Source organism: Hypomesus transpacificus, chromosome 4, assembly GCF_021917145.1.
Source record: "Hypomesus transpacificus isolate Combined female chromosome 4, fHypTra1, whole genome shotgun sequence".
NCBI classification, from domain to species: domain Eukaryota; kingdom Metazoa; phylum Chordata; class Actinopteri; order Osmeriformes; family Osmeridae; genus Hypomesus; species Hypomesus transpacificus.
This window is the reverse complement of record NC_061063.1, coordinates 7615594-7629400: the sequence shown is the minus strand read 5'-3', so window position 1 is coordinate 7629400 and position 13807 is coordinate 7615594. Positions and strand designations below refer to the sequence as shown.

General features: G+C 40.8%; 2 protein-coding genes across 2 annotated transcripts; both read right to left on the bottom strand.

The window, feature by feature from the left end:
- Positions 1–347: 347 nt before the first annotated feature.
- On the bottom strand, positions 348–5670 carry LOC124467217 (sodium-dependent neutral amino acid transporter B(0)AT1-like). Its single transcript, XM_047019411.1, has 12 exons — positions 5320–5670; positions 4609–4749; positions 4371–4508; positions 4010–4191; positions 3793–3903; positions 3595–3707; positions 3369–3497; positions 3013–3169; positions 2723–2927; positions 2452–2611; positions 2107–2269; positions 348–1905 (listed from the first exon to the last, which is right to left on the bottom strand). The coding sequence occupies exons 1-12, from the start codon at positions 5516–5518 to the stop codon at positions 1705–1707; spliced, it is 1899 nt and encodes a 632-aa protein (XP_046875367.1). The 5' UTR covers positions 5519–5670; the 3' UTR covers positions 348–1704.
- Positions 5671–6984: 1314 nt separating this feature from the next.
- Positions 6985–13600, bottom strand: slc6a19a.2 (solute carrier family 6 member 19a, tandem duplicate 2). Its single transcript, XM_047019409.1, has 12 exons — positions 13376–13600; positions 10498–10638; positions 10238–10375; positions 9916–10097; positions 9697–9807; positions 9475–9587; positions 8902–9030; positions 8630–8786; positions 8279–8483; positions 8025–8184; positions 7720–7882; positions 6985–7613 (listed from the first exon to the last, which is right to left on the bottom strand). Exons 1-12 carry the CDS (start codon positions 13572–13574, stop codon positions 7410–7412), a joined length of 1902 nt encoding a protein of 633 aa, XP_046875365.1. The 5' UTR covers positions 13575–13600; the 3' UTR covers positions 6985–7409.
- Between the last annotated feature and the right edge of the window lie 207 nt (positions 13601–13807).

The window sequence follows — 13807 nt, the reverse complement described above, 5'->3', positions numbered from 1 at the left end:
GTCACAATGACTTGACATGTCTTATTTAAATGCCCAACATTCTGTAGACTGCAGTGTTCTAGTCATTCTGCTGTTTTCCTTCCATTCAATGTATTTTTATTTTTCCATTTATCCTAAACATTTTGAAAGAAACCTTCCACCGACATCCACAAATAAGCACAAGCAACACAAAGAGTTACAAAATTACAATGAGTGGCTTTACTGTTGGCGTTCAGACCATCAGTGATATTACACACACACACTACGTCATAATTACCTCTTAATTAATGTAATAATGTATTTGATGGCTTACAGAAGGTCTATGGGAGGTGATATAATGGGAAACAATGCTGTAGCCATCACTCTCAATACAAATAATATAGTTTATCTTGGCAACACGTCAAGGAATCTTGAATGGCCAAATAAACTACAAATGCCTTCATGACAGGGGACATATATGCAAGCAACAGTGATGATGACCATGTTTCCCAATAAAAATAATTTATTCAACCACACAAAATAATACATTACGTAAATACTTGGGCATGTGTGTGAATGTTAGAATATTTAACATAAGACATGCTATCTTGCAGATCTTGATCTTGTCATTCTGTTGGACAAAGGAAAATTCTTTGTCTGACCATTTTGTATCACCTTCATTTCACAAGGTATTTACACACAAGAACATACTGTTTAGTTCACAGTTTTACATAATTACATTCTGTTTACAAATATTGCTTTACAAAAACACATTTTTAAGTTTGGAATTTGAGTATTTGCCCAAATGCTAAGACCACTGATATTGAATTTAACGTTGTATGTAAAATGAATGTGGTGTAAGAGTGTTTTGTTCTGAGAGGCTTCTGTGTCTATTGATAAGAGACGACCTGTGACCAACAGTTGCAACTTACAGGAGGTCAGGGTTTGAATAATCCAGCTGAGTCAAGGGTTAAAAGAGCTGATAGATGAACAGAGACTGTTTGAGCAGTTGCTCGTGAAACAGTTGACTGAATGAATGAATTAAATTCAGGCTGAGATAGGAAGGGACTTGTAAGGGTTCATGGGTTGATAATATGATTTTTCTGCTAAGGGTACAATTTGTGAACTGTGAGAACCATATAGATCAATTAGTTAGTTAGAAACCATTGGGGTGACCTTTATCCTGTAAAGTCAGGATGGAGTCAAACTATTAATTAATTGATCGTAGGAAGGACTTTGTGACAGACGTGTGTGCTGATTGGATTGACAAATGTTAGAACTATCCTGTAAAATGCATAAAATGCGATGTCTGTCTTGGATTTAGTATCACTCTATACTAATGCAGGTTGACTAGAAGGCTGCCTTTTGATAGAAAGATCAGAAAGATCTTTGTTACTTTCCATTGGTGTTGATACATATTTGGTTTAACACAACATCCTGACTATTTTGTCATACAGTTACTGCAAACATTCCACCACAAATACTTCCAATGTATAGTTTCTTTGATGAATAATCCTGGAGAGAAACATCTTCACAGATCTGCCAGTATCCTTATTGACAGAAGTCAGCCCAATTGACAAAAGTCTGGACAGCAACAAACCTCAAACCACAAAAGTTTTTGTTTTGTTTTTGGGGATGAAAACTGACAAACCAAAACTTTAATCTGTCCAAAGGTCCTCATCTTCATGTTAAGATGAATTATTGTATGCCTTTGTGAAACGTCAGCCAAAATAAATCTGCAAAAAGTTACATGTCGCCCATCGGTACATTTGCAGAGATGGATTTGACTTTTTCTATGTTGTTGCTGTTTTTCTTGCAGCAGCGGTTCTGGATGAGCTTAAAGAGGGCCACCCCTGGGATTGCCAGGCTGGGTATACCGGCCAGGATGAAGATAATGACATAAATCCAGTCAGGGAATGGCCGCGGTACCAGGGTGGGAAATTCCGCCTAAGTAAAAAACAAGAGAAAAAAAATGTTCAACTGAGTTATGGCATTCAAAACAGACCGACTCTATTCTCCTTTCTTGAGTTTGCGGTTAGAGTAAAAAACATGTCACTTCATGGATTGTTTCATATTTGGTTTAACAATTCAAAACATGCTGTACAGTGAAAAAAACATTCAACTTTCTCTTTGAAATTTGTGTCTTACCGCCTCTTGGTCCCATACAAGGTAAGTCAGAGTCTTGGAGATTTGAGTGACTAAGTAGAAGATAAAGATGACCAGCATGATCAGGGGACTGATGACCCTCCAGGTGACCTGCCAGAAGAGGTTTGGTTTGTGCCCGATCATAAACTCAATGTCCTCGTTAAACCTGTGAAAACAAATGAACCGGACGGCGTCAGCAGTGTGCGCTGTACTTCCTGCTTTCAGAGATAACATTGAGAAGACAGACAAAAAACCTGGACTCTAGCTTTTATTGGTCAGATAAAGGGCCCTTGCTCTGTTGATATTGTGTTTTTCCATCGTTACCTCCTTGGTCTGACTGTAACTCACCTGTCCACCCCATATATGTAAATGACAGACACCATCTCACAGAAGGCAATGACCAAGAGAGGGATAGAGCCAGCGAAGCTGTCAAACAGGGCCAGCCAATAGTTGCCAGATCCCTGGGCGAATATGAGGCCCACGGCAAAAGAGACAGCACATGTCAGACCTAAAAAGACACAATTGTATTTCTTAAATTCTTAAAGAAAATGGTTGCAATTATTTATATGGTCCAGCAGTATAAATAATATTTATCAACTTTTAGACATATTCTTCTAACCTGTAAAAATCTCTTTGGGCCACGTTTTGGGCAAAATATTGAGATCTTGAAGTGGCACCACCACTCCTTCAATGTTCCCAAACATGGTGGACAACCCCAGGCAGAAGAGCATGACGAAGAAGAGGATGGCCCACAGAGGAGACACGGGCATCTTGGTGATGGCCTCTGTGAACACGATGAAGGCCAGACCTGTTCCTTCAACACCCTGCATGGCCAGACATTCAACATCAGCTTAAACTGTTCTCCAAACACAGAAATGCTGTTTGGTCATGACACCGTGACTTTCATACCTGGCTGAGGAACGTTTGCAAGTCGCAGATACTCAACCCCAGACCTTGGATGATGGCAGGTGAGGTGGCATTGAGCAGAGCAAGGGATGTATCATAGCTGTCAAATGTGATGTTGTTCTCAGCAAGGTCAAATGCATTTGTCAGTGCCAGGATGTTCCTATAAAGAGAACAGAACATGGGATCAGTCCATGACCAGAAAGATTGTGTCAATTTTCCACGGAAGAGTATTTGGACAATTTAAATATCTTGGTGTACTTTACATTTCTAATTATTGATCTAGTCATATCAATCCACGTATTTTCATGCCTGTTAAATTTGAAGTCTGTTTGTGTCTCGAAAAAGTAAAAGGTACCAACCCCTCCATACAGTCATCATATTTCTCTGTAGCCCGGAAGCCAATGATAGAGTAGATCACCGTGGCTGAGTACACTGATGTTGCCCCATTGATGATAGAGATGATGATTGCATCTTGCTCACAGTTGTTGCTGTATAAACAGGAAGTAGTTTAATTGAGACATTTAGGGATGATTGAACTTCGTAACGAGCAATGTTTCTGTGGGCCTATTTTGAGCAATATCTTACTGTATTGAGTTGTAGCTGGAGAAAGAGATGAGACCTCCAAAAGCCAACGAGAAGGAATAGAACACCTGGGCACCTGCGTCCAGCCAAGTGGATGGATTCATCAACTCATTCACCTGCAGGACAGGCATCAGTTAGCTAGTGTTCATCAACATAAACGCGTGAATGCTTTGAAGGACCATTTGGATGGGATGCACTTACATCGGGCGTGAAGAGAAAAATGATTCCACTAGTAGATCCCTTAAGAGTCAAGCCTCTAATCAAGAAGATTGTGAGGACCAGATAGGGAAGAGTGGAAGTAATGTACACAGCCTGCAGGAGAAGATGAAGGAAAAGAGTGGTTATTTTCAAGATATTGCAGAAGATCACCTTATTTGACTGCAGTTTTCCCCCCAGAGGAAGAGCACAAAGTGTTTACCTTGCCTGTGGTCTCAATCCCCCTGATACAGCAAACATAAAGAAGAGTCCACGCAGAGACCAGAGCTAGAACCATCCACCACTGCAGTCCTCCAGACTCATCTATGGCTGTGGACGTGTTCAGTGTCTCCCTGTACCAGAAGTAGTCCACCGTGGTGCTACGCTCACACTCAGACACCAGACCTTCAGGAGACGACAGAGAGGCAGTGTAAGGCAAGGGCTGCATTCAGTAGCACAATAAAGCCTACACGATCAGATCACTTTCATCTAAATAATATGTCTTGAGTTTAGTTGTTGGGAAAATATTATAATATTTACAAGAATTTGTATTAGCTTTAAGGACCTCTTATGATGTACATTACCTGTCTTGTTGGCGTTTAGGGGGCACTGGCTCCATGGCAGTGGATCCTGGAAGGAGTTAAACAGGTACCACATGATCCAGGCCATGATGGTGTTGTAGTACATGCCCACCAAGAAGGAGACCAGCAATGATGCAATACCTGTCTCAAATAAAAACATTTTCAAGAGTTGCACACAGAATAGATGTAGGAATATTATGCCTCCATCAGAATTATTTAAATTGAAAATTTCCAAACCCACCAACACCAGTTAAGTATGGATTTATGGAACTCCAGACCCCCACACTGCCCTTTCTGAGGCGCTGGCCAATGGCAAACTCCAGGTGCAGCAGAGGTATTCCCTCCAGAACCAGCAGGATCAGGAACGGGATCATGAACGCTCCTGGTAATAAGATAGTACATTTAGTAATTTAGCAGACACTCTTATCCAGAGTGACTTAGAGTATGTACAGGGACATTTCTCCCGAGGCAAGTAGTGGGTAGTGCCTTGCCCAAGGACACAACGTAATTTTGCTCCACCAGGAATCCTGATTAATAGCCCGATTCCCTAACCGCTCAGCCATCTGACCCGGGTAAGAGCCCAAGTGACATTTAATCAACATTCTGAACAAATGTTTTATTTTGTATTTGTCTACAATGTAAGGCATATGTCTTTTATAATATCAGAGAGAGAGAGACACATTTTTGCTAAACTAGCATTTTGACTTGAATTTGAAAGTATCCGATCCAAAATATCCCATCATTACCTTCAAAGCCACTCACTTGAATAGGTTACTTGACTACTGTCTTGAGAACAGGCAAGTAGCCCATCAAATCATTGCATTCAATCCGAACACAATGATTGGTCAGCTTAAAAAAAATTACAGTACCATTTTTTGCTGCTGTGATTTTTACTAATTGTGGATCATTGGGTCTATCTAAAAGTCATCCTGTCTCCCCAACCCCAGCTTACCTCCTCCATGGCTTTGGCAGAGGTAGGGGAAACGCCAGACATTCCCCAGCCCCACACAGAAGCCCACACAGGTGAGCATGTACTGGGTCTTATTGTCCCACTTGGGTCTATCCCCAGCCTCTTCCTTCTCCATCCTCTCCAACTCCTGATGCGAGGGAATCCTGTCATCCAGACCCGGGTTGGGTAGCTTCAGTCTCATAGTGTCTGGCTGTGTGTCTCAATATTCCCCCAGGTGTGATACAACTAGTTGATTCTCTAACAGGTTTCTCTCCTCAGTTCTCACTCGCACTTCAAAGATTGCTATCTTATCCAAGTCTTAAAAGACGAAACAAGCAGCTGTTCTCTGCCCACTCAATGTGACTGATTCCCCTGGGAGTCTTGCTCTGCTTGTATACTTCACTCCCTTGGGGGGTGTTCCTTTCAAGGATAATTTAAAAGGCCGGATGACCTTTGCGCCTTAACTTGGACTTATCTGTAACCCCATCCAAGGCTGTCAGGCATTATGTTTTATCAGCAGTTTTACACCAACAAAAGGTGCAGCCATCTTGATAATAGTTGATATATCATGTGTTCCATTCCTTTAGAGACATGGTGGGAATGAATGAATTTGTCATGTCTCTTAAAAGTACACGTAATGCAATTCATGAATTGATATCTCCTTGAAATCATTGACAGCACGTGTTGGGAAATTGTCCGTCAGCATACTGTCCTGGGAATGTTTCAAAGGCATTGAGTCTGTAGGGTTAGGATAATTCTACCAGGATCTTAAGCAAGCTTAAATCACCACCAACTGTTAAGCTATGGCATTGTGATTTACCAGCACAGTGACACATTAGTTCCCAACTCTTAACATTAACCCTGGCAGACATTACCAACTCATGAGAACAATATTCTATGCACTAACCATCACATTTAATTTCATACAGTTGTCATTTGGAAAGTGATTATAACCTTGAAAAGTGAGACAAACAACTTTATGATTGAAATGACAATACATGCCACTTGACTGGACTTGACTTTAGACAGAGACACAGTACTTGGTGTGTCAGATTGTCAAAGTGCTTGTGAGGAGCTCTGCTACCAAACATGCACTGTCATGTTGGACTGTAGCAGCCCTCTGGCTATAAATCTTATCAGTGTTCCCTCCTAATGCAATTATTAACCGAACACTGATTTTGTTTATGTACTTACTTGGTATGTTTTATTAACTTACAGTCCTCATGCATGAAAGTTACATAACAGTATTGCAAACATACATGTGTTCTTATTAGGGGTGTAACAATATATCGTGGAACATTATATCGCAATACAACATTTTTACAATATGTATCGCAGAGTTATGGCAATATTTTTACAATGTGACGTCCGTTTGATCCTATTGGTTGAGCTACCAGCACGCGACCCTTATCTGCACCTGCGTCATGCGTGCATTTATTGCATTCACAGAAATCGCTTGAACGGAGTTAACTAAATTGTATGTTCAATAAAGAATATTTTTAAATGTTTAATGTTTTGGAAATAAATCTGTAAAGTAAATTTCAGTATAATTTAAAATGTTGTTCAAAATATTGTGATACGTATTGTATTGTACACCCAGTATCGTGATACGTATTGAATCGTGAGCTGAGTGTATTGTTACACCCCTAGTTATTATATAGCCATATATATATAGTATAAAAGATGTTCAGCAAATTTACACATTTTTTATATCACAAAATGCTCTTGAGATCATGAAAAGGCGAAGAGTCTGCCGTATGTTTTCTATATGGTCCGTACATCCCTGATTGACTTCCTCTTCTCAGTCAATCCTTTAATATGTTTGGTTGGTATACTTCTTACAGAGGGAAAAACAATTAGATAATGTAGTGTGATCTAGTGTAAAAGTATTGACATTGTGCCAGAATTGACATTTTGCCAGAATTAACAAGATTGTACACGTTTTGTAATTGATATTCCACATTTTAGGAACAAAGTCAAGCATGTTAGTTAAACGTGCCATAGCCATAGCCACATCACAAGACAAGACTTATCATCTATGCACTACTAGCTCGAAACGGTTTAATCTTGTTTAATGGTGTTGCCGTCATTTCCTATGCCCTTTTGTCCTGCATGTCCACTGCTGCAGATATGGTGTCAACTTTGGTTGTATATATGTCCTTCTTGCAGCAGCATTTTTGAATAAGTTTGTATATTGCCACACCAGGGACCACCAGACTTGGAATTCCAGCCAGGAGAAAGATAATGACGTAGATCCAACCAGGATACTGCAATGTCTCCAACAGAGGGAAGTTCACCTAGAGTCATAAAACACCAAAAATATGGACAACAAGGATTAGCTAGATCAATGGCAGTTAATCTTCAAGGTGGTCCAGTAGAATTAATTTTTTCCTTTATACATACCGAGTTAGGATCCCAAGCAATGTAGGTGAGCGTGGAGTTGACTTTAGTGACAAAGTAGAACACAAATATGACAAAGACGATAAGAGGACTGATCACCCTCCAAGTGACCTGCCAGAAGATGTTGGGTTTGTGCCCAATCATGAACTTGATGTCATCATTAAACCTGTGAATGATTACAAGTTTTACATATTGTTGACAATCAATCCTTGGTTTAAAATTGACATTGACTCATTTAGTAGACCCTTTTATCCAAAGGGGAGAGATCCCACAAATGGGCTACATCTCCAATAACCCATATCACCAACCTGTCAATGCCATAGATATAAGCTACAGCCATCATCTCACAGAAGGCAATGACCAGGAGAGGGATAGAGCCAGCGAAGCTGTCAAACAGAGCGAGCCAGTAGTTTCCAGATTGCTGGGCAAATATGAGAGCAATGGTAAAAGAAACCAGGCAAACAATACCTGGAAGAAAAAAACACATTAGAACATGCGTGAGATTGTTTTGTACTCTCATCACTAAAATACCTGCAATGAAAGTAACTGTTGATTTAGTTACCAGTGAGTGCCTCTTTGGGCCAGCGCTTGGGGAAGATGTTGAGATCTTGCAGTGGAACAACCGTCCCTTCTATACTGCCAAACATGGTGGACAGCCCCAGGCAGAAGAGCATGATGAAGAAGAGAACAGACCACAGAGGAGACACGGGCATCTTGGTGATGGCCTCTGTGAACACGATGAAGGCCAAACCTGTTCCTTCAACACCCTGCAGAAAACATAAATTCATCAAAATCAGAATAATTTAGGATGTTAAAAACATGTCAAAAACATGTGCCCTCTGTTTTTGAGGATACTGTTATCATTTTTAAGGAAACTAAATGGTGGCTGTTAATATAGAGTTGAAAAACATACATCACTGAGGAAGGTATTCAGATCACAGGTCTTAAGATTCAGACCCTGAATAGTCTCTGGGAAAGTGCTGTTAAAGCTTTGTAGCATGTCCTCATAGTTAACATCTGTAATGTTGCCCTCAGGTAGATTTAAAGCATTCATCAGTGCCAGGATGTTTCTAGGGAAAGAAAAATATGAAAAATACAACATACATTATCATTGATTTAAACCAAAATGAGACCTGCTTTTCCTTGGTGAAAGCTGCAAACTATAAGTTAGTGGAGAACACGCACCCTTCAAGACATTCGTCAAATCTCTCGGTGGCCCTGAAGCCGATGATGGAGTAGATGACAGTGGCAGCGTACACGGAGGTGAAGCCATTTATAATGGCGATGATGACGGCATCCTGCTCACAGTTGTTGCTGGAGAAATCGAAGAAGAGAACAACAGCTCAACACTTTTGGGGCGGCTGTGGGTCAGGGGGTAGAGAGGGTCGTCTGTTAATCGCAAGGTTGGCGGTTCGATCCCCGACTCCTCTTAGGCCATGTGCCGAAGTATCCTTGAGCAAGATTCTGAACACCAAGTTTCTCCCGATGGGCACGCCGGCGCCTTGCATGGCAGCTCCACCGCCGTCGGTAAGTGTGAGTATGAATGGGTGAGTGTGAGTATGAATGGGTGAATGAGAGGTAAATTGTGAAGCGCTTTGAGTGCAGCTAAGACAGAAAACGCACTATGGAAATGCAGTCCATTTACCATTTACTTTTAGTAAAACTATCGATAAGAAATTCATTGTCTTGACGTCATCCTCCAGACAAGATGCTCGGTCTGTGAAAATGATCCTTTTTGTGCACCCTGTCGATACATACTGTACAGAGTTGTAGCTGGAAAAGGAGATAAGTCCTCCAAAGGCCAAGGAGAAGGAATAGAAGACCTGGGCTCCTGCATCCAGCCATGTAGATGGGTTGATCAGTTCATCCAGCTATGGACAAGAATACCAATGCTAGACTTGTTTGCAAGACGGCCTTGGTCATCAAAATGCATTGTAGTAATTCTGTACATAGGAACAAGAATTTGAGTCAAACACTTACATCCGGGGTGAAAAGAAACTTGATTCCATTCACGGAGCCTTTGAGAGTCAGCCCTCTGATCAGGAAGATGGTGAGGACCACGTAGGGCAACGTGGAGGTGATATACACAGCCTTGAGGAAAAAGCAAACATTTCTAATCCTTTAAAATACGACCTTGGTTTTCAGAAGGAAAAAAAACTGAGCAGGCTCACTGACTGCCTTGCAAACAAGGTATCCCACCTTGCCTGTTGTCTCAATCCCCCTGATGCAGCAGACGTACAGCAGAGTCCATGCGCAGACCAGGCACAGAACCATCCACCACTGCAGTCCTCCAGACTCGTCTATGGCTGTGGACGAGTTCAGCGTCTCCCTGTACCAGAAGTAGTCCACTGGGGAACTTCGCTTGCACTCGGACACCACGTCTGCAGGGGAAGACAACCGGAATGTAAGCGGGTTGAATTTTTGATCTAATGCTGGGATTAGCTGATAGAGTGTGAATACACTGTCAGCAGATGAAATTGATTTCTATAGGGGATGTTTTCAGAGAGAAATCAATACTTGCCCGATAGGTTGGCATTGACGGGGCATTGGCTCCAAGGCAAAGGGCTCTGAAAAGAGTTGAAGAAGTACCACATCACCCAGGCAATGATGGTGTTGTAGTACATGCCCACCAAGAAGGAGACCAGCATAGAGGCAATACCTGAAAGGAACAATATAAGATCCACACACAGTTATTTCTTGGTGCCCAGTAGAACAATATAAATCAGTAGGTAATGGTCTGGTAATGGTACTGTGTGTTTAGATTGGCAGCCATGGTCTCACCAACGCCACCCAGATAAGGGTTAATTGCCGTCCAGACCCCCACACTGCCCTTCCTGAGGCGCTGTCCAATAGCAAACTCTAGGTACAGCAGAGGTATTCCCTCCAGAACCACCAGGATCAGGAACGGGATCATGAACGCTCCTGATAATAGGATAGGATTGGGATGAACAATAGGAAGTTCCTATGAGAGGTACTGTAGTGTTTGCTCACACCTATTACAGATAACTCAGTTGTGTTTCCATGACTACAGTACTTGAAATTTGTAAACCACCTTCAGTGCAATTGATAACTTATGTCCCTGTTCTTAAGAGTTAGTGATTTACTGTTGCTACTGTACATGTTTCTGAAGCACTATGTCAACTAAAATGAGTGCTGTATGATGATGCATATAGGGATTTGGATGTCATGTAATGTTGCCTCTTTTGATATAATAACAGTACATATTTATCAAATACTTTTGAAACAGCTCATAGCAAACGTTTCCAACTTCAATTGCAAAAAAAGTACATTAAATGTTAATCAGCAGAGGAACAAATGTTAATCAGCAGAGGAACAATGTAGATAGGAATCTAAGTATTGTTCCTAAAATAGCTTCTTATCAACCTGTTAAGTATTGGGTGTTTTCTTCCCACAACAGTGTTCTTATCAGTCAACACATGTTTGGGGAAAAGGAAACAGTTCAAGATGAAAGTCCACTCTAGTACAGAGGGTTTCTCTGTGTAATAGGACAACTACCAAACAGCTGATAAAGGAATCTGAGGAAGGCCAGGATAAATACCGAAAGGGTGCATGTGAGTATATGTTTGTGTGTGTGTGTGTGGAAGGAGGGGGGGGGGGGGGGACTGGGAGGAGTTTTGACCAAGCTTGTCTTAATAAGTTATCACTTAGAGAGGCCACCAGGGGCTTACGTAACTTCTTGAAAATGTTAAATCTGTCCCACCTACTTTTTATGAAGGTATTAAAAAAAGCTGTCCCAGCCACATTCGAAAACAAACCTACATGTGGTAGGTGGTGGCCACCTTGTGGCCCGCTAACTCATGCCAGACTTCTGTTCATTGATTTTTCTTATGCTTTTAACACTATTCAACCACACTTATTAATAAAGAAACTTATTTCTAACGTCAATCTTGATATTAATATTATTCGATGGATCTTACATTTTATGACTATGACAGAAAGATCACAGTGTGTGAGAGTTAATGGGGTCCTTTCAAACAAGCTCCATTCATCCACTGGCTCACCCCAGGGTTGTGTACTCTCTCCTCTCCTTTATATTTTCTACACAAATAGTAGCTAAGCATAAAGTTTGCAGATGACACAGTCATACTCAGCTTGCTGAAGGGAGGGGATATGGATCATGGGGTGGTTGTCAATGACTTTGTGTCATGGTGTAAGGAGTTTCACCTTGAACTGAATTTGTCAAAGACCGAGAATATGATTATCGACTTTAAGAGGTCGGTGCCCTCTCCCCAATTCACAATTATTGAGGGGATTGAGATTTATTTTGGTTGAGAATTATAGATATCTAGGTACTGTGTTTGATAACAGACTGTGCTTTCAGACCAACACAGATGCAATTTCTAAAAAGGTACAACAACGTCTGTATTTCCTGAGAAAAACTGTTTTTAAGGTGTGCACCAAAATGATTACGCTTTTTTATAGGACTTTTATTGAGTCAATGCTGACATTTTGTATGGTAGTGTGGTTTGGGAATCTGAATCTGGCTAATAAGAACAGGCTTGATCTTGACTTGTATATCATTAATCTGAAGGATTTGCTGTAAGTAAATTAATGTGCCATAACTAAGTTCTTCATTCCCAAATGCTACGTAGGGAACTTTTACATTGAAAGTGGGCCCACCCATGACCATGTTTATGTTTATGAGGTGAGGTAAACCCTCGGGAGGTCAATACAGGGCCTACATATTTACTTACTTAATATAATGGTCCTAGATTGCTAACCGCGTTTACCATTCACAGTCCTCAGTTGCAAACAATCAAAATCCTTTAAAAAAAAATGAAAAGGGGATAGTGTGAGCTGCCGATTTGAAATGTTTGTGAACCACTATTTAGCTATTTGGCCACAAAGTTTGTTTGTGTCTTTATATCATTTAATATTTTATTACTTGATAGTAATCACTACTTTCCTGTCAGACTACTAACTCATACAAAACTGTTAAAAAAGATCCACATCTAATCAATCTGTCTAATTCTGATGGAATTAGTCATTCTGCTGACCCCTTTTGGTCATACACAGACAACACATGGAACTCATAGTATTTCGAGTACACAATTCATCACTGTGGAAAAATAGTCTGAGTAGAGGTGCGATATTGTGTCACCAAAAACCTTGTATATAAACGTCAGGGAACTTTGCACCCTGGTCAAACGATACAATTCACATATACGAGCGTTAATGTTTAACCTTAATGACCTAAAGTGGTAATATTGAACACACAATTACACTTTGGGATTTTATAGTGTGGTATTATTAAGGCACTCTCGTTGCTTCTCCAGGCTTGGAGATGTACTTCTCATATTGTAAAATTGTATTTTGATATACAGCCTAGTTGCCCTTATAATGCCATAGAGGATTTGAGTGGATCTGAATAAGTTATTTAAAATTGTTGATTTATAAATGTAAACACATTTACCACCGTAGTTATATACACCTATAAAAATAGTGTGAAACCATATATAAATATATATATCCAGATATAAACATAAATATAAGTATATAGTACTGTATATGGTTGCAATGTCTAATGTAATCTTCCAATATACTACATTTGCCCAAACTTTATGATTTGTATATTTATCTCTTATTCCAAAGTACTAAAAACCTTCATTGTTAAATATGTATCCTTAGTGGTTCTTACCTCCTCCATGGCTTTGGCACAGGTAGGGGAAACGCCAGACATTCCCCAGCCCCACACAGAAGCCCACACAGGTGAGCATGTACTGGGCTTTGTTGTCCCACTTGGGTCTATCCCCAGCCTCTTCCTTCTCCATCCTCTCCAACTCCTGATGCGAGGGAATCCTGTCATCCAGCCCCGGGTTGGGGAGAACCAGTCTCATAGTGTCTGTGTTAGTCAGTTTTCTCTCCACAAGATTGGGTACTGTATCTGGTAAACTTACTGTCTGTGTCTCGGACAGTGCAGAGCAGTGATTGTGGCTGTCTGAAAAGTCCAACCACCCCCACTTAGTAATCTGTGCTGCCTCTCTAGATCCTAGAGCAGCAAGACAGTGATTACCTGTCAATAATTGACAGCTTGTGAATGTGTTTGAGTGAGTTTGTTTGCTTACACATT